This window comes from Cricetulus griseus, chromosome 8 (assembly GCF_003668045.3).
Source record: "Cricetulus griseus strain 17A/GY chromosome 8, alternate assembly CriGri-PICRH-1.0, whole genome shotgun sequence".
In the NCBI taxonomy this organism is placed as follows: domain Eukaryota; kingdom Metazoa; phylum Chordata; class Mammalia; order Rodentia; family Cricetidae; genus Cricetulus; species Cricetulus griseus.
The window spans coordinates 7,593,364-7,621,185 of record NC_048601.1 but is presented as its reverse complement, the minus strand read 5'-3'; the positions used below and the strand labels follow the sequence as shown (position 1 = coordinate 7,621,185).

At 39.9% G+C, this 27,822-nt stretch overlaps 1 protein-coding gene across 4 annotated transcripts in view; it reads left to right on the top strand.

The window, feature by feature from the left end:
* Positions 1-26,988, top strand: part of Slco1c1 (solute carrier organic anion transporter family member 1C1) — a 35,617-nt gene extending 8,629 nt beyond the window's left edge. The window contains exons 4-14 of one of the 4 annotated variants that reach the window (XM_035448933.1): positions 52-179; positions 1,832-1,978; positions 3,949-4,047; positions 5,838-6,083; positions 6,941-7,105; positions 12,293-12,488; positions 17,091-17,256; positions 20,343-20,527; positions 21,598-21,662; positions 24,767-24,884; positions 26,766-26,988. In XM_035448933.1, the coding sequence (XP_035304824.1) occupies positions 52-179; positions 1,832-1,978; positions 3,949-4,047; positions 5,838-6,083; positions 6,941-7,105; positions 12,293-12,488; positions 17,091-17,256; positions 20,343-20,527; positions 21,598-21,662; positions 24,767-24,884; positions 26,766-26,988 (1,738 nt within the window). Of the gene's footprint in view, positions 1-45; positions 180-1,831; positions 1,979-3,948; positions 4,048-5,837; positions 6,084-6,940; positions 7,106-12,292; positions 12,489-17,090; positions 17,257-20,342; positions 20,528-21,597; positions 21,663-24,766; positions 24,885-26,765 lie in introns of all 4 variants that reach the window. The other 3 variants (XM_035448932.1, XM_035448931.1, XM_035448934.1) reach the window with 3 other exon arrangements.
* Positions 26,989-27,822: the final 834 nt, after the last annotated feature.

Below are 27,822 nucleotides of genomic sequence, written 5' to 3'. Positions count from 1 at the left end.
CATGAGTGGTTATCCTGTCAGAGTAAACATTTTCTTTATGTGCAGGTACAGATATGAGAAATATGAGAAGTATTCTCCCTCCTCCAACCTTACTCCCAACGTCTCTCCATGCCACCTAGAGCTCAGCAGTCTGTCGCCAAGCTCAGTCATGGGGAAATCACAAAACAAAATAAATGATGGTAAGATGATTTTTAAAAATTGACTTGTGTGAGTGAATAGTATTTTAGCTTTTATATATGCTTTAGTTCATTACTTTTATTTTTCCTCTGAAAAGCATTAGTACTTGAAATATTAAAGTGTAAAGAAATTTCTACAATTGTGCTGGGGAAATGGCTCAATGGGAAAGGGTGGTTGCTTTACAAACATGAGAACCTGAGTTCAAATCCTTAGCACCTACTTAAAAATCCAGGCATGTCTGCACATGCCTATAGATCCAAAACTTGAGGACATAGGTAGGTGGGTTCCTAAAATTCACTGGCCAGCCAGCCCAGCTGAAACAGTGAATTTTAGGTTCAGTGAGAGGTTCTGTCTTGAGACAATAAGGCAAGAATAATGGAGAAAGGTACCAATATGCTCTGGCCTTTGCTTGCACACAGAGACATGCACACTCGTGCACGCATGTACGCGCGCATGCGCACGCACACATACACACACACACACACACACACACCTTCTGCTCACAAGTTTGCATTGCAAGCACTCTCACACGCATAGACAGCTCCTAGATTAAAATATCCCAGTCATCTGATATTATGGAAAAGACCACAAATGACTTGCTGGTGACTAGGAATATCTTCCAGTAGTTCTGAGTAAGATGAAAATAAAATGAATTTCACAACTAGAAACTTCAATCTGAAGTGTCAGGTAAGAAGTGTAATTTCCACCCCCCCCCCATGGTTACATTTAATTTTCTCTTCATTCCCTTCACACCTAAGTAAAAATAACTTCCACCTCCCAGTGTTGATGAGAAGACTCCAGTTATAAATGCCTGAGAACCACTTAGCCCCGAGTGTGCTTGGGAGGGGGCTTTTAGATGTGGTGATTACTGGAGGCAGTTAACAACGTCTCCTTAACAGAGTGCCAGATCTCTGTGAAGCAGTCTTTCATTTATGTGACTGACATAACTGCCCTGCCTCATATAGTCAGATCAGGCAATGACATTTATTAATGTACCCTTAAATAGTCAGCTTTAGATCCAACTCTGAAAATATTGTCAAAAACCTGTTCAGTTTGTTGGAAGATGTGATCTGCTAAAGAATATAAGACATATAACTTTTGTGTGACTTGTTTCCAGAATTCTAGAAATAGTTGCTCATCACCAGGTATAACCATAGGCAATGCAGTGTTGCAATTGCCAAACACATCAGCATTTGAGTTGCAGGTAGAACTTGGTCAACAATGAGAAATACTTGTGGTTGAAAAATACGCATTTTTTGTTCAAGTGGATGTGGCTATGCCTTTGTTCGTGACGTGTTTTGCCTCAGATAACATGTTGAAAGATGCCATTGTGTAGAAAGACAAATATCTTTGTGTCGGTACTAAATGGAAAGAAGAGAGAAAATAAGTTAAAGGACAGTGAAAAAATGAGAATCTCTGAATGTATCTGTGAAAGAGAAGCAGATCACACACACACACACACACACACACACACACACACACACACACACACACACACACACACACTCAGCCTCATCCAAATTCTTATGAGATTAGCACTGTGGCAGATTTTAATTCTGCTCTGGTACTCAATTTGAAAACTGAATGTAGAAGTATAGAATAAAGATCTAACACCAATAGTGACCAAGATCTACTTCTTTGCCTTTCTTTCCAGAATGTGAAGGGGATGCCAGCTCCTCCATGTGGGTTTATGTCTTCCTGGGAAATCTTCTGCGAGGATTAGGGGAAACTCCCATCCAACCCCTTGGCATCGCCTATCTGGATGATTTTGCCAGTGAAGACAATGCTGCCTTCTACATTGGTAATGCCCTGTGTGGGAAGTAGGGTGCCTGTCTGCCCCCTTTTCACCTATTCCAAATTTAGCATGGAAGGTTTTAGGGCTCAGTCTCCATGCCTTCATTCAGTTAACACATGTCTGAACTACACAGAGGATTTGAACAGTGAAGGTACTTCATTAATCAGTGTCTGTTGCATAAGGGAAAGAACACCAGACTAGAAGGAAACAGCTGTAATGACCTCAACTGTAATGGCATGGGACCTTGTGAAGACACTAGGGACTTTCAGAGTTCAGAGATTTATTTTTAATGTTGTGTGTGCAGAGAGAGAGAGAGAGAGAGAGAGAGAGAGAGAGAGAGAGAGAGAGAGAGAGAGAGAGTGCCTTCTGTGTGAGGGTTTATACATGTGTGTTTTGTTTCTGCAATTTTAGAAACTGCCTTGAATTATATAAGCCCTGATTAATTTAAGGATCTTTTTTTCCTATTTGAGATATGAAGGAATTCTTGAGCCTTGAGAGCAGGTATAAATGACTGAAAAGAAATAGAAGGAACAAGGCTCAAGGCTACCCCATCTGTAGATCAGGTCCCAGACGACAGCAGCACTCACCCGTGTCTACTACAAAAGAGTGGGCAATGCACTGGAAACTCTTCCACATAAAATTGTGTAGTAGAAGTGAACTCTTAAGGCCAGATGCACCTGTGCACTGTTTAATGGGTGTCTCTTACACCCCGGGGGTTCAGCTAGAAATTAGAGCTACAAGAATGATTACTGTGTCTTCTGTGTTTTACACATCAGTTTTGACTTCTTGGAATTCTGATCTTTTGAATGCATAGCCTTGAAGGACAAATGACAAGATTAAAGAATGAGGCTATACCAAGGATCACTGTATTTCTGGGCACACAAACAGAAATCCCATATCCTGCATATACCAATAGAGACTTAAATTAAGATCAGGGTTTTGCTTCATTGGAAAACCAGAGCATAACTCGGGTGCTAAAGGACAATCTGGGTTGCACTAAGCGATGGTCTCGGGGACTGGCTAGGCTTTCCCTTTCTCTGGAGGTGCTCAGAGGCTACACATGGTCTTACACTCAGCTCTTCATCCTCCAGTTCATGCCATCTCCCAGGGACATGCATGTTTGACTTCTGTAGGGAAATGAATGCCATGTGGGAGACAACATTAAGCAGGACAGACAGCCTTTCTGCTTACTAGTGACACCGTCCTTTGGGTAACCTGTTCCCATCATCCCTCAGGCTCCCCCGACCTGTGGTGAGCTCTCTAGAGGATCTCAACTTGCTCCAAAATCTGCCTCCTTTACTAGTTGCTTCTGCAGACAACAGTCTCTCCACAGTGATTCCTCACAAGCTCCTCATGAATAAGGGAGCACTCTTAATCACCCAGGTCAGAAAATCCATTTTAATGTCAATGTCAAAAGAGAACTTAGGCTTAACTGACTATAATCTTTTTTTTTTTTTTTGCAAGATTACCAAATTAGTACAGCTCTGTTTTCTTTGGTTGTTTTTTTTTGTTTGTTTGCTTTGTTTTGGTTGTTTTTTCTTGTTTTTTGTTTTTTGTTTTTTGTTTTTTTTTGCCTTGTAGTCCCTAGGTCCTTCCTCCACCTGTAAAGGACTAGGATTCCTAAACTGTGGACAACTACAGCTATCAGAACTAAAGCTTGCTTCATGTTTGGAATTTAAATTTGTCAGAGTCTTGGTGTTATTTCCATGAGCTGGTTCATGTGTTAGAAGAAATGGCTTTCTCCTCAAATAGGGAACGGCTTATTTCCTGAGTTGGTGCATTGAAACCCTAGCCAGTGGCACACCCACGGATGAGGTGCTGAAACAAGTATTTATTTTGCAGCTGTCAACGGCATCTCATTTATATTTCCCACTTAGCATTTTATTCATTTCCCAAGGCAAAGCCAAATGACAGCTATTCTTATTTTTCTCTTGTCCCCCCTCCCTTTCTAATATGTTTTGTTTTGTTTTGTACAGGATGTGTTCAGACAGTGGCAATTATCGGGCCCATTTTTGGCTTCCTCTTGGGTTCACTATGTGCCAAACTGTATGTTGACATTGGCTTTGTGAATCTAGGTAAGTAGGTTTATTAATAAATGCATAAATTAATCAATTAATTTTCTTACATGTCTCTGCGTGTGCATATGTCATGATGACTTGTGAAGATCAGTGGACAACTTGTGCAAATCAGTTCTCACCTTTCCAGGGATGGAACTCAAGTGCTCGGGCTTAGGACAAGTGCCTTTGCCAGCCTGAGTCTATTTTTTATTTATTCATTGATTTTAATTACTATAATTTTTAATGGGACTGAGAAAAATACCAAATTTAGTTTTTGTGTTTTTAATTTTTTTAAAAAGACTGTATGTGTATAAACATTTACATGCATATAATATATACATGTACACTAAGTGCGTGCTTATTGCTGGAGGGAGACAGAGAGTGTGTCAGAACCCCTGAAACAAGAGTTACAGACAGTTAAGAGCTACCACGTGGGTGCCGGGAATACAACCCTAGTCCTCTGCAGAATCACCAAGTGTTCTTAACCACCGAGCAATCTCCCCACCCCCCAAATTTTGCTTTTAATACAATGTCAAGGTGGCATTCTTTCATAAAGTAAAAGTAACCCATGGAATCCACATCGATGCTGACAATGCAGGCGTTAATGGGTGCAGAAGGATAGCCAGGTAGTGGTTAGAACAGGGTGGCTTGTGGTCTGTTATTAAGGCAGATCTTCTGCAGCTGCCAGTTCAAATGCACATAGCACAGTTCAGGCTCAAAACTGTGGCTCCTGCTGGCTCTCGATGGTCTCAGATAAAGCAAACACATAGGAGCGAAGTCTCTAATGACCACACTTCCCTCTCTTCTAGTCTTAGCCTGTCTCCCTGTCCTGTTTTTCCAGTGGGCAATAATTTGGGGACTGGCAGCCCTTATTCTTTGAGGACAATCTTAGACATTCAATGAGTAAATCAGATGCATATATATATATATATATATATATATATTATATATATATATATATATATGGGAAATCGAGCACAACCTCAGAGCACAGAATATAGCCACAAGCCTCTTACAGCCTTAGACTCTGACTTAAAAAAAAGATTTATTTATTATGTATACAGTGTTCTGTCCGCATGTAACCCTGCAGGTCAGAAGAGAGCAGCAGATTTCATTACAGGTGGTTGTGAGCCACCATGTGGTTTCTGGGAATTGAGCTCAGGACCTCTGAAAGACCACCTAGTGTTCTTAACCACTCCAGCCTCTAGACTCTTTTTTAACCCATGATTCAAACAGAAACTAAAGTCTACCAGAAACACCTTTGCTGGATAAACTATTCCATGCTTTCTATTTTCATGAGTGTGTTGTGCATGTTCCCTTATGTCTGGGCATACATGGGTGTGAGCATGTGCCTTAGCTGATACTGGACATCATCTTGAATTTGTCTCCTACCTTTATTCATTGAGGTGGGTCTTTCAATCAAACCCAGAGATCACCAATATAGGTAATTGGCTGTCTAGCCTGCTCTGTGACTCTCCTGTCTCTACCGTTGGAGGCTGGAATAAAGGCTAGCATCCAGGCCCACCTGGCATGCATGCATGCATGTATGTATGTATGTATGTATGTATGTATGTATGTATGTATATGTATATGCTTATGTACACATATGTATATGTATGTATGTATGCATGTATGTTCTGGGGAAATCTGAACTTGGGCCTTCATGCTCTGAGACATCTCCCTGACCATGTTGGGTAGGTTCTTATGAGTTTGTGAATGATAGAACTGTTGCTAGAACTTGTTTTCTGTGGTAACTCATTTCAACACCCTAACATTGAAAAACCTGCTACTTAACTTCTGTCTTCCAGACCACATCACCATCACCCCAAAGGATCCCCAGTGGGTGGGGGCCTGGTGGCTTGGTTACCTAATAGCAGGACTCCTAAGTCTCCTTGCAGCTGTGCCTTTCTGGTGCTTACCCAAGACCCTACCAAGATCTCAAGGTAGAGAGGACCCTGGATCCTCATCTGAGAAGTCCAAGTTCATCATAGATGACCCTATCAGTTACCAAATGGCCCCTGGAGAGGAAATGAAAATGGTGGAAATGGCAAGAAGTAAGTCAGATTCTCTTTGGTAATGGGCAACTGACCATCTTCTAGTGGGACTTGAGGAAATGTATGAATAACAGCACTTGGCTCCCCTGTGTGAAAGAAAAGATAAGACACTACAGAAGCAGAAATGGAGAGGGGAAGTCTTTCCTTTTGAAAAAGTTATGCAGGTAGATGAGCCAGAGTCCTGCATATTTTTCTTTTGGATGGCTCCACCCTCTCACACATCACTGTTCCTCTCCATAGTAGATGGTCTGTGTAAGTCTGGGTGGATAGAAAAGAAGAGGCTATGACTCCATGTCTGAGAGCCTTCTACACATAAGACCCACCTGACCGAACCATCTATAGAAATGTGTGTCTCAGCAAGGGTGTAAGTGGGAGGCAGGAAAAGGCCAGGCATGTTCTCAGGAGTTCTCCTCAGGGAAGTTAGTGGCTGAGACATTGTCCTCATCTCTTTCTTTTCAAGCAATCCTATATTTATGTTTATAGACATTCTTCACCTTGTTGAAATTAATTGCCTGAATCACAGAATGAAGAGAGTAGAAGAAAGGTCCTTTTGTCATCAAGGTGCACTCACTAAAGACAGTTGTGACTTACCTTGGGAGAAAGAGACTTGCGGTGGTAGTTCTTGATGTCTAGCCTAGGGATCCTAGAGGGAGGATGAGGAGAAACGCTCTGCTCCTTTGTCCATGAATCATCAGCTGGTGGGATCTGTCCCTGTCTCAATTATGGGTCCTGTATAATATTCCTGTAGGAGAGTGTGTGTTCCTGGATTCAAACCTGGGCATACTGCAGCCCTGAAGGTTGCAATGTCTGCCACCTGAGACGCTGTCTTAGGACTCTGTATTGCTTTTGTCTTACAGATTTTCTTCCATCACTGAAGACTCTTCTTAGAAATCCAGTATATATCCTATACCTGTGTGCAAGCACTGTTCAGTTCAATTCTCTGTTTGGCATGGTGACATATAAACCAAAGTACATTGAGCAGCAATATGGGCAGTCATCCTCCAAGGCCAACTTTTTCATTGGTATGCACACCTGTTTGTCATGTGTTTTCCATAGAGACCATCTTTGATGACTCTTGTACATTCTTAGTAATATTAGATTGCTCCAATTTTTAACCTAGAGTAATTAGAGTGTTTTAGATGAAGTAAAACAGTAGTGTAAATATGTATGTACATAGTGGGTGTGTATTCTAATTTTGCAACAAGAATTATTTGTAACTGTGACTGGTTGGCTTTGAGAGAATTCCCCACAGTTCTTTAAGAAGCACAAAGAAATGAATGTAGCATGATTTTTTTTTTAGATTATTACTAGTAGTGGGTACCTGTGTTTTAGACTTTGTTGACACCTTACAACATTGCATGTGTGGTGTCTGAGATTGAATACAGCAGGCATTTAGATGGTATAACTGCATATCAAAGATCGTGTTTGACCCAGAGTCAAAGGATGTGTCTGACTTCTGGAGAAAATGTTGTTTAAAGGGATTGTATTTATAGCATATTAATGTAGCCAGTAACAAGAATACCACTCAAGGACCAAAACAAGAATAAGGAAGTAAAAGAGAGAGAATATTTAAACACAGGGCTATTACCCTGTATAAAATTGGAGACTTAAGTCATGAATTAGCTCCTTCTCTCCAAGGAGTTTTAAAATCACTCTTTTGAAGACATATTCCTTTAAGATATGAGACTCAAAAGTAATTTCCTTCTTCCTAGAAATTGTAGAAATTGTTGAAGGATTTAAATCTTACTATTAATATTTTGTATGGTACAGCTGTGTTATGAGGATGTGTGTGTATGGATTATGAATATGTGGGTGGGTGGGTGTGTTCATTTGTGCACATTAGTGCATGTGTCTCTGTAGATCAGAAGAGGCTATAAAATCTGGAGCTGAAGCTACAGGTGGTTGTGAGCCATCCAGTGTGTGTTCTTGGAACCAAACCTGGGCTTCTGAGACATCTCTCCAGCCCCACTTTATGGAATATTTTAAAAATCACTCCATATATCTATCTCTAAAAGGAGAATAAAAAATTGAGCACATCTTACAAGATGCAGTTTTCCTATAACAAATTCTGAATAATGGGCACTTAGAAGATGTTAAAGTGACTAACTTGTTTGCTCTATTCTCCAATATTAGAAGATTAGATCAGTGAACTTTTTTACTTACAATGTTAATTGATTCAAAAGAACTTGTATTATTTACTGGTTGAGCAAAATAAATACTTCAGAAATTTTTACCCCTGAACTTCATCCATATCTGTCAGTGTTGTATACTGAGCTTAAAGAGAACAAGTAAATAAGCAATGGACATTTGAGATAGTCTTTTCCATTTTATATGTAGTTTAAGTATCAAGATATAATGTATAATCAACAGTTAAGTCTGAGGATGTTTCTTGTATAGTTTAACTGAATAAATTATGTATATGTGTATGCATGTGTGTGTGCGTGTGTGTGTGTGTGTGTGTGTGTGTGTGTGTGTGTGTTCCTGTGTGCATGTGTGAAGTAGCCACCATCTAGAGCACCCTATTAGTCAAGAAGATTATTACCAGCACATACTTTACCTAATATCTAGAGTTGTTGTAGACTCAACCTCATGAACAAGTCTTACCTGTTCTTGAATCTCACAGAACTTGAACAATTGTTGTTCTGAATACCCATAGTTGGTTCTTTTTCCTTACCATAGTATAGTCTGTGGTAGCAATGTACCGTAAATTATTTGTATTTAGTCACATTAGTGCTGATGGCCTTTTAGGTTGTTTCATTCTTTTGGCTACTGTAGATCACACAGCCATGATCATACTATGGGTATATTCATTTTCTTTGACTAGTGTTTGGAGTACAAATGCTAGATCATAGGCAGTCTGTGATAGTTACGGTAGGGCTTACTGAGAAACAACATGGCTGAACACATTTAAACACACACTGCATGTGTGAGCGAATGCTAATCTCTCCACAGTGTTATCAGGCCTTGATGTTGTCAGCCTTTTTCATTGTGATGTCATTTATCTGCTGACCATTTATGTTGAGTATGTCTGCATAGGTTTATTAGCCACTTCAATATTCCCTACCGAGCGAGTGCCAGGACAGGCTCCAAAACAATACAGAGAAACCCTGTCTCGAAAAACCAAAAAAAAAAAAAAAAAAAAAAAAAGAGTTTCAATGTAGTCATGCCTTAAGCTCTGTTGTGTACAGGATATTGAATTAATTACCACCAGGAAACCTTTCAGCAAATTCTGCTCTGCTTAAATATGCCTAAAACAAACTACTTGGAGTCAGACTTCCTAATTTTGAACCAATACCAGCTACTGAGTTGTGTTGAAGTGAACTAACTTATTCCCTTCCCCTATCCAACTCCCCCCCCCCGCCCCGCCGCCTGAGCCCCCCCCCCCCCCCCCCCCGCAGCAGATTGATACTCTGCTGGCCATGATGTTCACAGAGGCCTCTGTTGTTCTTTGAGACTTCTCATGCATTCATGCAGTATATTTTGATCACAGACACCCTCATACCTTCCTGTAGCCTTCCCCAGATTCACTATCTCCCATATTCAATAATTAATATATTTACTATATATTCACTGGATAGTGCATATATGTATATATTTATATATATATAAGATAGATAGATAGATAGATAGATAGATAGATAGATAGATAGATAGATAGATAGATAGATTGTGTATGCATTAATATGTATCCCACTGAGTCCGATTGATGCTGCCCGTACAGTCATGGACATGGCACCATCCCCCGTAGCGTGGCCTGCCACAAGCACCCACTCTTTTAAGGACACTGACTGTCCCTCCCCTAGCACCCATCAGCAGTCAATAGCTCCCCAGTTAGGGGTGGATCTACTGAGTCCTTTTCTCAGGGAGGGAGAGAAGGAGGGAGGAAGGGCAAATAGACTTTTTTTCCGTTTTGTGTGTGTGTGTGTGTGTGTGTGTGTGTGTTTGTTTTTTGTTTTTTTGTTTTTGTTTTTGTTTTTGTTTTTGAGGCAGGGTTTCTCTCTGTGGCTTTGGAGGTTGCCCTGGAACTAACTCTTGTAGACCAGGCTGGTCTCAAACTCACAGAGATCCTCCTGCAATTAGGAGAAACTGTTAGCATGAATGAATTTGGATTACAAGTAGCCATATCTGTTACATTCTTCCTACCCTCGGTTCTTTGTTCTTTGAATGGCAATCATGTGTCTTTTAGCTGATTGTTGCCCATTCCAAGTCTCAGGAATTCACTTGCCACACCCCACAAATCTCAGTTTAGCTGGAGAGCAAAAGTAGTGTCTCTTTTATTCCATGTTAATAAGTCCACAGTCATGCCCGTGTGAAGATGTGCTGATTTCTGTCTTAGAATCTACCCTGGAACTATGTTCTTAGCCAGGCTGGGCTGGTTTCTAATATGCCAATTTTAATATTAAGAATTGCAACCTATAGTCAAATAAAAAAGATGGATTAAATGCCCTTTCATCTATTGATACATGGTAGACACGTTTTTAAAAAGTAAGGTAATGTAAGAGTAAGACAGAAAGGCTATTTCTTTTAATTCCAAGACGATTACTTAAAAGATTAAGTATATAAATTACAAAGTAAAAGAAAGTATAGAGAAGGAAAGATAGCTTTATTTATTTGTATTTATTTTGTGATGCGTAGGGTTTGAACACAGACACTTGCACATGGTAGCCAAACATTCTGCCAATGAGCAACAGCCCCAATGCCTCTCTTTAATTTCATTTACAGCATCTAAGTGCTGATATTGGCCTTGAACTCTCTCTCTCTAGCCTGCTCAGGCTTCATAATCTCCCTGTATCTGTCTTCTGCATAGTTGGGAATCACATACCCCTATCCTAGGCCTGATCTTCTTTAGTAGAGAGGATTCATTCCCTACTCCCATACATTATTTTTATCTTTGCCAATCTAGCAGAAGTGAAGAGTTTTCTGTGTCAGACATTGTTCTAAGAGCCACTCATGCATAAATTCATCTCATTACCTCAACACCATTTCAGGTTCAACATTCCAAAACAGAAATCAAAACTGCCAACATGATTCCACAGGTGAGAAAGGTAACTCCTGACCTGGAGTGATTGAGTGTGTTCAGAATAAAAGCACACTAAAAATATTCAGACTGTGTTATAGTGTTGTGCATATGATACAGAAAATTAAATTTTTGTTGAGAAGTGGATCTCATCTCCAGGACGTCTCATTAAGTGTGTATATTCTAAAATTATCCAAAATTCAAAAACACATTAGTTCCAAGCATTTAGGTGAGGAATACTCAGGACCTAATGAGTAGTTTAGAGTGGGCAGCTTTGGAGACATTCAGAGAATTGCCTGCAGTTGTATAGCTGTTAAGTGGCTGAACTGATACCTCAGACCAGGTAGCAAGGTCTCTGCGTACATACCCCCATCACCTCGTGGGACCACTCCCTGTGCCGGGGTTTAATCATATTTCCTTGATGACTTGTGAGGTTGCATAACTCTAACTCTAGTATTCCATTTTCCCAATATCTTGAAGAAGTTCTGACTAGTGATGGAAGAAAGAGGTCTTGGCATTAGGCTCCCTGCATTTCAATGGAGTCTTAATCATTACTAACCGTAATCATGAAGAAATTTCTAAGTAGAGGATAATATTATGCCTACTCTTAAGATTGCAGTGAAGCTTACATGTGGTGGATAGTGTGTGGAATGCTTAATTGGGTACCTGGCACATGACCACATGATGACATACGCCACTTTAGCTAAAGCTGTAAGGAGTGCTTCAAATAAAGAAACCAAGGAGCTGTATCAATCAAAAATAGAAAACAAAACATAAACAACAACAAACTTCCCTTCATTCTTTGTGCCAATTATACTAGGGACAGTGTTAAAGAACGTTGATGTCTACCCAACTTCCACCTGATGGAGAATGTTAGTTCTGGGCATCTAGCAGAAAAGACATCACTTCATCAGTTCACTCATTATTAATGGAGTTGCACGTAGTGTCCTCTGGAATGTGGGACTCTGAGACTAGGCTTGAGCTATTGTTAACCCATGACATTCATTCTCATCGCAAACTCTTGGTATATGTTTACCAATCATAATAACAATATTTTAGTAAGTTAAAAGGACAGCACAGATTACTACATCAAAACCACTGGTGGGTGTTTGCATTCACTAAGAACACATGTCTGATGCTCAGAGATCTCTTGTAGGCAGTCACTGAATGACCTGTTTTTCTTATCCCTCAGGGCTCATCAACATTCCTGCAGTGGCCCTTGGAATATTCTCTGGAGGAATAGTTATGAAGAAATTCAGGCTGGGTGTGTTTGAAGCTACAAAACTCTACTTGGGATCATCTGTCTTTGGCTACCTCCTCTTCCTCTCTCTGTTTGCCCTGGGATGTGAAAATCCTGGTGTGGCTGGACTGACTGTATCTTACCAAGGGTATGTTCCCTCATGAAATCATTTGAAGAGATGGGGTAGTGTAATTCAATCGTCAATAGAGTTTTCCAATAAGATTAATTTAATGTTTTAAGTCTCATACCACAGAAAGAGAACTTTAATGGAATAACTGACACCACTTAAAACTTAGACTCTGTTATTGTCACCCAAACTTCTAGTTTCTTTCAAATTTGAATTCAAACATCTTAAATATGAAATTGCTAAGTCTACATCTTACATTAGAAAATTAACCTGACAAATAAAACAATGTAATCATGGGAACACAGAGCTTGAATTCTTAGTAAAGTGATAATTTGTGGGTTGAGCCAATTAGTCTATAATTTTCTTCTTTTGAAAATAGAGTAATAACTGTCTTTTCAGATTGTGGAAGTAATACCATATACATGATAATGATGAGTACTTGCCTGCCATAAAATAGCTGGAAGAAGATGGATTTTCTCCCCCTCTGAACCCCTAGTTAACTGAATTGGTCTCTAGGCCACCCTTTATAGTCTCTGCTTCTTAAAACCCTAGCAAGATTCAGGAGAAAATGTTACCTCACAGCAGTTGTCTTTAGCCATCAATCTTGCACTGAGTCTGGAGAACATGAGTAATTGACATTTCCCATTTCTCTCTCATTCCTATGTCTTTTTGTGACTGGGTTACCTCACTCAGGATGGTTTCTTCTAGTTCCATACATTTGCCTGTGAATTTCAAGATTCCATTGCTTTTTTCTGCTGAGTAGTACTCCATTGAATAAATGCACCACATTTTCTTTATCCATTCTTCAGTTGAGGGGCATCTAGGTTGCTTCCAGGTTCTGGCTATTACAAACAATGCTGCTATGAACATGGTTGAACATATGTCCTTGTTGTATGAACATGCACTATTTGGGTATATACCCAAGAGAGGAATGGCTGGATCTTGAGGTAGACTGATTCCCATTTTTCTGAGCAACCGCCATACTGATTTCCAAGTGGTCTTACAAGTTCACACTCCCACCAGCAATGGAGGAGTGTTCCTTTTTCTCCACATCCTCTCCAGCATAGATTGTCATTGGTGTTTTTGATTTTAGCCATTCTGACAGGTGTGAGGTGGTATCTCAGAGTTGTTTTGAGTTGCATTAGCTTCTTTCTTAATAGAAGGCTGGCTCTTGCAACACCTATTTCACTATCCTATTCACAAGTCCTTCTTATCACTCCACCAGAGGGCATGTCTGTGTACCCTTTCGGTTATTCTATCTACACTGTTATTCGATGAACACATCTACAGAGGTTACTGAACCTCTGCCATGTACCAGAGAGGATCTAGATTCAATCAACTGGACCACTTGAAGCCCCGTAGAGGCAGAAAGGCAGACTCTCCAGATCTTGTATTCTTTAGTTTCTTGTTTTCAATGCCTGTGACCAGTTACCTAACAGGAAGCAATTTAAGAAACGTAGTGTTTATCTGGGCTTGCAGTTTGAAGGCACGTGCACATCCCATCTTGGAGGGGAGGGCAGAGCAGCAGATGACCCCATGGCTTTGGGAGTGCATAGGAACTGCTTGTTCACATCACATCAGACTAGAAAATAGAGATGGAACAGAGAGGAAGGGCGTGTTATAAACCTCAAGGCCTTCTGATCCAGTGACCTGGAGACTTCAACTCCCAAAGCTTCTACAGCCTCCCAAAACACCACCGCCTCATGGTTGAGTCAAGTATTCAAGCACATAAGCTTGTGGAAGACATTTGTAACTCTCTGTCTCTCTCCTCTAGTCTATTTGAGGGCCTCTTGCTCTCCCTGATCATCTGCCTTGTCTATACTCTCTAGACTCCCGTTTTCTTCACCAGCATGATTTCTTCTCTTTTAACCAAGCACACACTGTAATTTCTCCCTTTTAAAATGAAAATAGTGAATGCAAAGTTAACTAGACATATATGCCCAGCAGATTGGGAGGCTGAAGAGTCTGCTGTGGTTAGCAGTGGACATTAAGAAAGTTAAACGGCAACTATGAATTGCAGAGAATAGAAGCCTTGTGCTATCTTTGACTGAACCTTTCATATTCATTGTAGACCAGCATGGTGGAATCATTTGTAGTTTTCAATTCATAAAACATCATAACCCTCATTTTTCTAATGCACATCCTCTATACTCTTATACAAGTTAATTTTGCTAACCTTCTTTGAAGGGAAGTGACTTTTAAAACGTCAGTTTGCCTCCCAAACTTGACTGTCAAAGGTAGATCTTGACCTCGCACACAGGCATGACTCAAAGTGTACTATTGTTTCCACATTATGCTTTTCTAAGGTAAAAGCAAATACATGGACAATAGCTGCAAACTTTTGAGGTTCGTCTTATGAATAGTTCCATGATAAAAGATGAAATATTTTAAAGATAATCTAACCATTGAGTACTAGCCTCCTCAACAGAATCACCTTGAGAGACTGTAGCTGAATTGCAGTCATGCTATCATTGTTTGGTGCATTCTGAAACTCCTCTTTCAAAATTGCTTTCCATACTTTTAAAAGCATCCCCCACAATGACGCAGATTTAACCTTTGAGAATGGCTGTGACCTTGAAAGCAGTCGAAGAAGGACACCACCACCTGGGAAGCACCTCCCCTCTCAGAGCAGCTCTCTGAAAGACAAGTCTCGTGGAGGAATAAGCACTCTCACGTGTTTGTTGAAACTCTCCTCATAATTAAAAATTTAAGCATCAACCCTACTGTCAAACACATCCTTCATAAGATGTGTTTGCAATTAAAGTCTGTCCTAGATGGCAAAGTAAATATATCTCCAGTAATGTAAAATAATTAACTTCAAGGCAAAAATGCTCCCCCTGGGATTGTCCTGTGTTGCTTTGTTTGAAAAGGTTATTTTGATTCTAGACACCCCAGAGGTCCTCTACTGACGAGCTTGAAATATGACAACTGAGGGAATATCTTTTCTGCAGGAAGGAGAATAATGCTGATATGAGAACAAGAATTTAGATGCAAGAGGCCTGGGAGGGTCCACTCCCAGGTTTGTCACTAACAAACGGTATGAGTTTGAGCAAGTACCCTGCCTAACCTGGCCTTCCTGATATGAATGTGAGTGGTGGCCTCCATCACACCAAGGTTCATTGAAGGTACAATCATCTGTGACTTTGACCTCAGAGGACCTCTAGGGGACTGTTGATGCATTTTCAAAGACATTATTGTTATTAAGCTTCAGATGCAACCACTCATGTGAGCCAGCAGTTGACACTTGATGGAGGAGAATACTAAATGTTCCTAGAGGACTTCCCAGAGACCTAGTTAATTCCCTTTTGTTCTGTTTGGGGTGACCTTTGAGATGGCCCAACCCACAGAAGCCCAACTAGATGGACTGCTACCTCAATTAAGAAATTACTACTCTAATCATATAGGAAATACACATTAGGATCAAGGGCACAAAGTACTGGTTCTTTCTCTAAATATCACCTTTTGATGAATGTGATTTCAATACTAACATGATTCCAATACTAACACTAAGGAGGCTGAAGCAGGAGTCTGAGTGTTCAAGACCCACCAGGCTGTATAGCAAGACCCAGACTCAAATGACAAGACTTTTTTTTTTCTTTGATGATTCAGTTCCTATAAACAATGTTTCTTACTCTACAGTGTGTCAAGAATTATATTTGACACTAGAATCACAGGAATAAATAAGCAAACTGATCTGGCCTCCACTGAGTGTACATTTCAAAATATTGTTTGTTAATTTAAGTCTCTAAAATATCTGCATAAAAATTCATCAAGTTGAGAGATCAACACAAAAGAAGAGAAAATGAGGGAGGAATCTGAATTATGAAAGGTCTATAGGCACTACACATAACTTGAAGCCAAAATGACACACCAATGGGTAAGTGCCCTGAGGAGAGACCAGAGAAAAGGAAAAAAGTGAAAAGTTCAAGAAATCCAACCCTTAGAAGATAAGAATTACTCATTAATATTTATAAACATCTCCCATCCTCCCAAAGCTAGCACTTCAGAGTGTTCCAATAAATTTTTATGGCTAAAAGGGGTGGTAATTCATTGCCTAATTTTGGACTATGTAAACAAAGATGATGAAGTATGCAGAAGATCTCTCTACATGCGGAGAGTAGAGAGACAAAGCATTCGTTGTGCATTATTGGAAAGATGTATGCAACTAGGTATGGGCTCACAATGGATGCACTGTTAGCTGCCTTCATTCATAACTAAAAGCAACACCCATCATACTGATGTCCACACAATTACAAAAGATAACATGCATAATGTTACAAATAGACATTGAATTTACTTTTCTGTCTTGTAATCATAGAGAGACCCACCTGTGCTCAGAAATTCACTACAGGATCATTGGAAACAGGAGACTTTAATGAGACCATTAAGCTAAGCAATGGATGTGGCTAGACGGGATAAACTCTTAAGACAGGGCTTCAGGGAAAGTCAGTTAACTGTTGGCTCATATTTAACACTTAGATGCTGAGATCTGTAACACAACAATTGTATTTTCAAAAGACAAACAATTGCCAATATCATAGCATTTATATGACTCAAGAGCATTTAAAATTAGAATCTTGCCTGCTAAGAGGTAATATTTTATACTGTTACGTTTCTTTTCAGAACCAAACCTGTCTCTTATCATGAACGAGCTCTCTTTTCAGATTGCAACTCAAGATGTAAATGTTCAGAGTCAAAATGGGAGCCCATGTGTGGGGACAATGGGATCACCTATGTGTCAGCTTGTCTTGCTGGTTGTCAATCGTCCAGTCAGAGTGGAAAGAACATTGTAAGAAATCTCTCCTAATGTATCTGCCTGTTAGCTGACTATCATGTAGACCCGAATTGCTCCATTGAGGTCTTGGTAGGTCACCCAGACAGAAGCTCTGGTTCTGATCCAAACCTTGGATATTTGTATATAAATATAGGGAATTTAAAATATCTTTGTGTAACTAAAGTTGAAAGAATTAAGGAAAGAATTAGTCATGAAACAGGTATAACAACTTTCATAATTGTTTAGTCTACATCTCTCATTTTATTGGGAAAATTTTAGTCTAGAAAAGAAAGTCCCAAACATCATATCATACCAGTTTTAAGGTCTATTTTAGGATCTGAGTCCCTTCAGCTCAAGGCCAGCACATATAGGAGGTTTTAGGAACAGCACAAACTGGGAGGTTAAGAGATCTGAATGTAAAGGTATGGACCCAGGAGCCCAGAACTGACTCTGGGTAAGTTGGTGTTTCTGGGGCAGTTATGCTTCGTCAAGAGGAGCTGATGGTCTGGGCTGCAGGGCTTCTCTAGAGTGGAATAGAGTCAGAACTCCTAAGTAGGAAGGTGGCTCAGCCTGTCCAGGTGTAATTACACATATACTTGAGATGAATGGCTTGATGTACAAGCATTTGCTCCCCACAGTTGTAGAAATGAAGTCCAATTGAAGGTGTCCATGGGTCCACTGTGAGGTGAGGGCTGGCTACCTGGTGTGCAGATGTCCTCGGGGCAGAGGGCAAGAACTTAAGGGCAAGGTGTGTGTCTGTGGTAGTAAGCTTTTGCCACCACTCTCACAATTACCTAAGAGGATGTATTTAAAGAGAGGAAAGTGTTGTTCCAGCTTAATTTTTCAGTATCTTCAGCCATGGACCTTAGTCTTGTTATTTCTGTGCCTGTGGTACCACAGTTTGCCTTGCAGAAGACTGTGTGACAGTGAACTGGAAGGAAAAGGAGACCAGAGGACAGACTAGGTCTTTTCAAGGCCTCCCCAGAGAGAACTTCTTCCACCGATCCCTTCTCCCACTTTTGGCCACATTATGAACTTATCAAAGAATTAGCTTGTTGATTAGTTCAGAACCCTCATAGACTAGTCTTTCCCACAAATCCTGTCAACTGGGAACCCAATCCCCAGTGCTATGGGGACACTTCCTGCTTAAACTTGAAAGTGTTTCTTCTTATGTGGATACTAATTCCTAAAAATGGTTTCTTCATGACCCTCCAAAGGCTGTGCTTCCATATTTCATTGCACAGGGACTCAATATTTCAGTCAGTAAATTGGAGATGAGCGTTCAGTGCACAACTGAAACTAGCGTTTAAGGACTTGATGTCCTTCAGTCATTAACAGGCTTCCCTCTAATCACACCTTGGCATGTCAGGCCAAACACTGTCTTCCATAAAAATTGAACAAGACATATATATTTAAATATACTTATTGGCTGGTTATGAATGCTTACCCCAACACATTTGAGGACATCTCAGATGATAGTCAGACACAGGACCAAATAACAACAATAAAACAAAGTCAGGATTAAGACTGAAAATATTTGTCCATATATTTAGTTCTAATATGTTTATGGAATTATGTCAACTTTATTTCATTCTATTTTCTCAAATTCACTCTTCAGTGATAAAAAATGACAACTTGTCGGAGTATTTCCATTGCTATGATAAAATGCCATGCCTTGGAGAAGAAAGGGTTTATTTCACTTACACTTTCATATCACCAGTCCATCATGCAAGGAAGCTGAATAGGAACTCAAGCAGGAACCTAGAAGCAGGAACTGAAGCAGAGGCCTAAAGGATGGCTGCTTACTAGCTTGCTCCCTATGGCATGCTCCTACCCCTTTCTCCTACCATACAGAAACTCCTGAATAGGGGTGGCACCACCCACAGTGGACTGGACCTGTCCCACATCCATGACTAATTAAGGAAATGCTCCACAGATATGCCTTTCAGGCCAATCTTGTGGAGGCAATTTCTCAGTTATAGTTTTCTTAGATAGCTATGGCTTTGTCAAGTTGAAAAAAAACAAAAACAAAAACAAAAAAAGAATGAGGAATCTTTCAATGTATGGTATGAATGGATAATAAATATAATGAGATTCCTATTTCATAAACAGACTGCACAAAAATAACCCATGAGGGATAAAAGTTACTTCTTCACACTCAAGGTTTAATTGACTTTTATGCATTGGGATTATTTTCCCTAAAAGATGATGTGAATTCTTCAATATCTTCTAATTCTGCCCTTTATTTAATGACTTTTTTCTTCAATACTGAAAATGAGGTAAATTTTAGGCTCTTGATAAAATTGTGTGGTAGTGACAAGGTGGGGTGATCTTGCTTTCATAGAGGTTAAATTCTAGTAGAGAGATGTAGCTTAAAGGTGAATCACCCTAGACGTAGTGACAGGGATTAAGTTAGGATACAAGGGCAGGCAGATGGGCTGTGGTTTAGAAGGGGAGGTCATGGAAGTTCTGTCTAAGAAGGCAAAGGGAACAGAGCAGAGCAGGCAAGAGGAAACTTTCCTGAACGGGGAGTAGCAAGACCATGAGATATAGGGGAACTTGCTGAGTTCAAGCTGGGGGCAGTGGTGGTTCTAGGACAAAAAAAGACCTGCAAAATTGCCCTTGCTGAAGTCATTTGTATAACCAAAACAAGGGTAATAGGGGAGATTGTTGACCAATGATATCAGGGTGGGGTCTGGGAGCTACATGATAGAGAATGGATAATTTACTACAGTGATTTAGGATTCTTATAAATATATAATGGATATTAATTTCAAGGTTGAAGGCAGTCAGAGAATTTGGATGTTCACTTGGTTACCATGTGGAAAACAGATTGTGGCTAGTGAAAGAGGAAGTAGGTTGAGCAAAAAGATGACCATTGCAATAATCAAAGGAGGAAATAGTCATGTTACTGCAGGTCATAGTTTAAACAATGAAACACTCCATTAGATTTTACCTTAATATGTGTTAATGCAGCAAAAAGTATTTCCCCATTGATTATGTAATACATGTATATTATACTAAAAGTAATTTTTTAAAAAAGTGACTTCTGATTTCATTAAATATACCTCAATAATTGGATTTTCTATACTGTGTTACAGATATTTTCTAACTGCACTTGTGTGGGACTTGCAGCCCCTACATCAGGAAACTGGTCAGGAATGATGGGCAGATGTCAGAAAGATAATGGATGTCCCCAAATGTTCCTGTATTTCCTGGTGATTTCAGTCATCACGTCATATACGTTATCTTTAGGTGGCATACCTGGGTATATACTGCTCCTGAGGTGAGTGCTGAGTCTCCTCTTTCCAACGTCATTGTCTAATGCAGTGATGTTGGTTCTTCATCATTTCAGCTCTTTGAAATGATTGGCCCCAGTCCCTGATTCCACTGTCAGGTGAACCCACCTTAGGTTTTTATATAAAAACGTAGCCAAGTGGAGTCTTCTTAGTTCAATGTGTTAAATCTAGAGCAATGTTAAAACCTATATCATTGAAGTTTTGCAGTAAATACCATGTGGGCCTTCTGATGTTGGAGACATTATTAATAACACAGATAAAATCTACATTCCAGCAAATATATCAAATGTAAACAATTGTAAGATAATTTAAAGTATGTCTAATAACAGAGTGTTTTGAATTGATCATTTTGATCTATAGGTTATTATTCTCTACAGATTTCTGCTGATACTGGAATTTTCCATGATGGGTATTATTTTTTAATCAGTTGAGGTTCTAATCTATGAATATTATGTGAATGACTTAAAACAATTTTATATAAAGGACCCTAAATATGTACTCTTTTGCATATTTTAACTGGCATATATGTTTTAAAGAATGATTTAAATAGGAAGTAAGCATTGATTTCTGGTATGAATATTGTATTTAAAAATGGGAGGATTTTAAATTTTGTACCACTCTTTTAAATAAAATTACTGAGATTAAAGAATAATTAGATAATCATGACTAGAGCATAGGTTGTATGAAAGGGGTGTGTGTGTGTGTGTGTGTGTGTGTGTGTGTGTGTGTGTGTGGTATGTATACATGTATATGTTTGCATGTGTATAGTATGCACAGGTGTGTACTCACGAGTAGGCCCTCAAATACTCTTCCAATGCCCTTCCGTCTATTCACTGAGGCAGCAGCATCTCCCAGTTGGAACTTAGGTTAGTCTTACTAGCCATTGTGTTGTGATGTTTGCCTGTCTCTGCTTTCTAAGCCTGGAATAACAGCCTACTCAATATTTATGTGGGGTCTGAGTGTCTGAACTTTGGACTTCGTACTTGTGTGGGAAGTGCTTTAGCCACTGAGAAATCTCTCAGGCCATATTTTCTAAATGGTGCTTTGCCTATTTCAGGTGCATTCAACCACAGCTTAAGTCTTTTGCTCTGGGTATATACACCTTAGCAGTAAGAGTTCTTGGTAAGTACAATCAAAAGGACAATGTTTTTCTTCTCTTTCTAAAGGACTGTGTGTATGTGTGTGTGTGTTTATATTGGTTTATTGTCAGGGCCCTGGAAATGTCATGGACAGCAGGGAAATAATCCATGCAAGGTGAAGAATGAAACTCGGGTAAGCACTACTTTAGCAGCATCTGGTCAAAACTTCTGGAGCCTGATGCCATGATTTATTTTTCCTACACATTTAAGGATGGCAAAACTTGGAGGGGGAATCTCCATATGTATCACAATCAAGCTTCATGGATGGCTCTTTGAAACTCCCTTGCAAATTAGTAAAGCACTCATAACCTTTACAATAAGAGTGCATTCTATTGACTGCTAAACAGTGCTCAGCGTAATGGTCTAAGGAGGAAAGATTTGTAAAGGCATGGGGAGGTGAGTATGCAAAGTATATGTAACCTCTTTCATAAAGAAGGGTTCCATTTAGTGTGAGGTAAAGCTCAAGGTAAGAGCCTAAACAATGCTCGGAATTTGGAGGCATTCAGGAAGGCTGGCTCTATAGAATAGCAAAAATATTACCAGGTTGTTAGACAACATCCCCTCCTGCCTTCCAGGTGAAAAGGCATTAGCTATTTTCCTTCCCTTGAAGGAAATAGGTCCAGGTATTTAAGAAGTCTGGTTCTGTCAATGCGTTCTCTAAGCTGAGCCTCCCACAGTTTATATTGATACACAATTCCAAACATGTATGGACCTCCTGGCACTTCGGTCTTTAAGAACCATAGCCTGTGCTGTGCCACAAGTACAAATGTCATCATTTTGTGTGACCACAACACATTGCCACTGTCAAGAAATTTGGTACCCATGTGTTACTATGTCTTCTGTAAATTACATAACCACGTTAAATTCACTGTAATGATGGTCTCTACACACTTAGGCACTCTCGTTCCACAGTGAGTAGAGGACCACATACTGCATTTAGCTACCCTTTTCAACCGCTAACAGTGCTTCCTTTTTGTAGTCAGGCAAATCTGTCATTTTCACTTGCATTTACCTGATTGTTTTCTGTAAACTGCCAAAAATTTTTTTTCAGGTGAAAACTGTATGGTTGACATTGTTTGCTATTTTGCCCATTCTGCCATGAAGACCCATTTTTAGTGTAGACCATCACTGGATAATGCTCTCTTGGTGATGAGGCCATACCCATCTCCACAATCAATATCATTTGTCAATAATAAGTGATCTGTGAGGAGATGAGGTCATCCTCCCATTCCTGGCACGTGTTTTGCCTGAAGCTGAAATGACTATAACTGCTCCTAAATTACATCAGTTATATCATGACTATGTATAAAACTCCAACAGAATTTTAAGCAGGCAATATTTTAAAAGTAATTCCTCCTTGTTACCAAAGGCCCATCTGTCTTGGTGGTATCATGAAAGCGTTAGGATGGCTTTAGTCAGAGCATGCTATCTTGTATAACTATATGCTGTGGTTTGACTATGAAATGAGTACCTCAGGTTTCATTTGTTGTATGTCAGATACCCTGATGGTATCACCATTTGAAAGGTTGGGGGTACCTTTAGAGGATGAGACCTAGCTTGAGGAGGATAACTCTGATGCTAGAGTCAGGGCTTGAGGTCTATAAATTGACAACTGCTAGCTGCAGTTTTCTATGCTTCCTGCTACAGCCACTTGCCAAGAGTGCCCCTGCTGTATGGGCCCAGCCCTTTGACATGCTTTCCCCACCATGGCTGATTCAAATGCGCTGAACTGTGCACCAAAATAAACCCTTCCTTTGTTAGATGTAAAATGTTGGTGCAGAAACAGATATTCACGGACCATCTGTTTGCAATACATAAAATAGAAATGAAGCTGTGAACACATCTTAATTCTCCCAGAATAGGGAGGATTGTTGTTGTTGAAGCTTGATTGTGAGGATTTAGCTTTTGTCCATAGCAAGGACTGTGCCCTTGGTCATCAGTTACTGAGATATGATGAGCACTATAGCATGAGTAAGAAAGGAACTTCCTGTGTCTGCTTGGCTCGCATCCTAGCAGAAAACACGATTAAACATGTTGTTCCAAGAGCGTTAAGGGTTTGTGAAAGCGAACAAGTACTAGGGGCTGGTGAATTAATGCATTTTAGGTCATTGAAATGGCCCCCTCTGAAGGGAATCATTTAAACTGAGATGCAAAGGGTGTGTGTGCATTAAGAAGAGAGAGGCAGGGTGGTGGTAGTGCAAGTCTTTAATCCCAGCAGTTGAGAGGCAGAAGCAGATGCTATCTGGTAGTTGGAGGCCAGCCTGGGCTTCCAGAGTGAGTTCTAGGACAGGATCCAAAGCTACACAGAGAAACCATGTCTCAAAAAAAAAAAAAGAAAGAAAAGAAAAGAAAACAGAAGAGGGAGGCAAGAAAAGTCAATTTGTTTCCTAGAAAGAAAGCTACTCAAGGTGTTAGGCGAGTGGTTGGAGCATTTTAAGAATTGAAAGACATTCAATGAAGCTGGGATCCAAAATATAAGGCAATGAGGGCAGAAATGTACTTTGGTCTTGGAACAAATATATACCTTAGGCAATTATCTGTGTATTTATTTGCATAGTAAACAGGTGAGAGAGTGCTAAGGAAATTGGCAGAAAGAATCCTTAGCTATTGCTTTTATTGAGGGTGGAGTTTCTGGGAACTGAACCCAGGGCCTGGAAGTATGCTAGGCCAATTCTCAGCAGTGAGCTATACACATAACCTTGCTAGGCTGTACATTGGAGCAGAAGTAGAGAGAGGAGAATATACACTTAAAGCAGAGATGTTACTTGTCTTGGGATGTATTAAAAGTGAGAGGGGGGCTCAAAGATGACCTCCAAGTTCATGTCCTTGGCCACTTGGTAAGTCAGTCAAGGGAGAGCTTGTGTTCACACTGAGTGTGATGCCCCAGGAGGTGTGAACTGGAGGTAAAGGAGTGAGTTATAGCGTGAGTCCAGAGCTTGTGACCAAACACTGAGCCATAGTAAGAGGTCTCAGGGAGTAGGAATGGCTTTTTATCTCCCAGACAGTGATTACTGCACTCAAGGTGAGTAGTTCTGGGTCACCATTCGTGACCAAAGACTTAGACTTAATCATTTGTGTTTCTTACAGCAGGAATCCCAGCTCCTGTGTATTTTGGTGTTTTGATTGACACTTCATGCCTCAAATGGGGATTTAAAAAATGTGGAAGCAGAGGCTCCTGCAGACTGTATGACTCACATGCCTTCAGGTACCATGTCAAACACATTTCCAGATCTGCATTCTGCCGCATTACAGTTTATGCAGCATCCCTGAAACCTAGAATTCCTTAGGCAGTTTCCATGTTTATAAGATAAATCAATTAGAAACTGGAAGCTGGTTCATGTACCCATTCTATTATTTCATATTTAACTTAAAATATGTATTTGTCACTGTTAACACTGAATTTCATTTTAAATGTCATCATTATTTTATTCTTAATTTTTAAAGTTATCATATAAAGTAATAGGTTTCATGAACTTATTAATTATGATACTTTCACACATATGTATCATTATACTTTGTTCTAATTTACTCCCCCCAAGTAATTATTTTTTTAAATATGATGAAAATGAGTCAGGTAAAATCCCTCATGCCTGTAGTTGCAGGATTTAGGGGGCTAACAGAAGAGAACTAATGCTCACTTGAGATCAGCCTGGGCTGTGTAATATGTTCTAGGCTGACCTGAAGCTACAGAGTTAGCAACCCTGCCTCATAACACACGCACACGCACACGCACGCACGCATGCGAGCACACACATACACACATACACACACACATACACACGCGCACGCACACACACACACACACACACACACACACACACACACACACACTTGCACATACTCACATGAGCACACACATGACAAATGATGAAAATTTCTGGAATACAGTAGTATTTTTGAAAGTTTGTGAACACAAATGGCAAGACAGTCCCTGAAACTCAGATGCATTTAAATTTAGGTCACATTCTGGGTTTAATTCTTTTCTTTTTTAAATTGAGCCAAACTGTACCATTGACGTCAGCGCTAATCCCCTGGGCAAGATCTGGATTTGGCTCTCAATCCGTCCGGCTCTTATTGCCAAGCTGATGCTCAATTATTCCAGTACTTGAAATGCATAAAAGTAAAAAGCTTTCTCTGTGTATGTGAGTGTGTCTGGGGTGGAGAGCATGATTTTCTCACTACGGTGTCATTCAGTCCTGGTCATAAGACCTTTATTCTCCTGATTGCTGAAAGCCATGCTCCAATGGCTTAAGAGCAGGGACTTCCTTTTCTTCACACTTACAAGCTCAGCACTTGTTTTGGAGAATTGAAGCCGGGTCTCCAGCATCTAAGTTGAATGTGAATTAGTCAGACCATCTCAAATAAGATAGCTTTAATAGGCTTTGATGTTATGTGTGAAGGATTTTTAGCCTATGACCAGGGCCAATTCAGGGAGCATGATTTGGTATCGGCTCTCATTTGCTAAGGCTATGTGTTCAATGCAATGTGGCAGTTGTGATGAAAAGTCGGGAGGTGGGGGAGCGGAGACAGAACAAAGCTCCAAGCCTGTTCTTCTGTGTTTGTTCTTCTGGTACTAAAGGCTTCTCAGGAGAATAAACTGAACATCAAGTTCATTTTCAGGCAGTTCTGCTCCACTAAGAATTCTGACCCTCCTTCAAATTGCTTGCTGCAGCTTTTCCTTGGAATGTGTGGGAAAAAAAAAATTTGAGGCAGGGTCACCATGTGACTCAGTCAAACCTAGACACATTGGGAAGTGAAAGAGACACTTTTAACATTATACTCAGGACAGCAAAAGCCTACCTAGGACTGCCCTGGGCAAGCAGGAAAATGGCTACCTGACTTCATGGACTCCTTACAGAGGAAATGGAGCCTATCGTATTATTTGCAGTAAGTAGGAATTACAATACTACTAGAAATACAGCAGCAAACTGCCAACAGTGGTTCACCAGTGTTCACTGCCACCAGCCCACTCTTAACTCTGTGTGCTCCAATAGAGTCACCATCATACTGTTAGAACCTTTCTTTTATGTTTTATTTCAACCTGAGTAGCTGCAATCCTTATAACTGAGATTCTCTCCTCTTGTAGACACATATACCTGGGATTAACTACGCTCCTTGGAACAGTGTCCATTTTCCTAAGCATGGCTGTGCTTTTTGTTTTAAAGAGAAAGTATGTTTCAAAACACAGCAGCTTCATAACCACAAGAGACAAAGCAGTGGTATCTTCAACCTTCAGGAAGGAAACATCTGTTGCAAGGGTTCATGTGCCACAGCCCAAGTACTGGCCAGGCAAGGAGACACGACTTTAGAGAAGTCATGGAAAACAAGCAAACATGGAGGTCCTTTTATCCATACATGAAATTCTCTAAACAAATAAAACTATAATCAAAAGTACTTCAACATGTAATTTCTTTCTCCTTTCAAAAGTATGTCTTCTGTTTTTCACTCTAAGCCTTAGGTGATAGACCTCTAATAAATATCACTAAACAGAAGATATAGATGACAATGGTTTTAAAATGTCTTATTTATACATTCCTTTAAATTATTTTCTTGTTTGTGCTCCATTCTGCATTGTGTCCATTTGTATGCAAGATGTTTTTCTGGGGGGGGGGAAGTCGCTCACGTCTGATTATGACATGTCATCTCTAAATTTAGAATACACTTTGGGTATTTCCTAAGGAGGGCCTTCAGTTTTAGATCTTCCTTGGAATGCAGTAACTGATGCAGAGAAGATTCATGAATGAGTGGTCTTGAAAGAGTATTTTAATTTATTTGTTTCCCCACTAATCCTTTACATATGTTCATTGTGACATTAGAAGCATCCATGGTAATATTGTTGTTAATGTCACCATGCTTTATGGTCTATGAATTCAGGGAATTAAAATATTTTAAAACAAATGCTGCCCATATTTCCATGTCTGTAGGCAACTCTCTACTTAGACATAAGGTGTATTCATAAAATATATTTAAAAGTTAAGTTTTGTGTGTGTGGGGGGGGAGGTTGGTCCTGAGAGGACTGGGAAGTGATTGTGACCGGGTGCATTATGTGAAATTACCTAATAATCAATAAAAATACATAGAAAAAGTATAATATCACAGATACCACAAATTGAGCATACATTTGTGTTACTATGCATTACTAT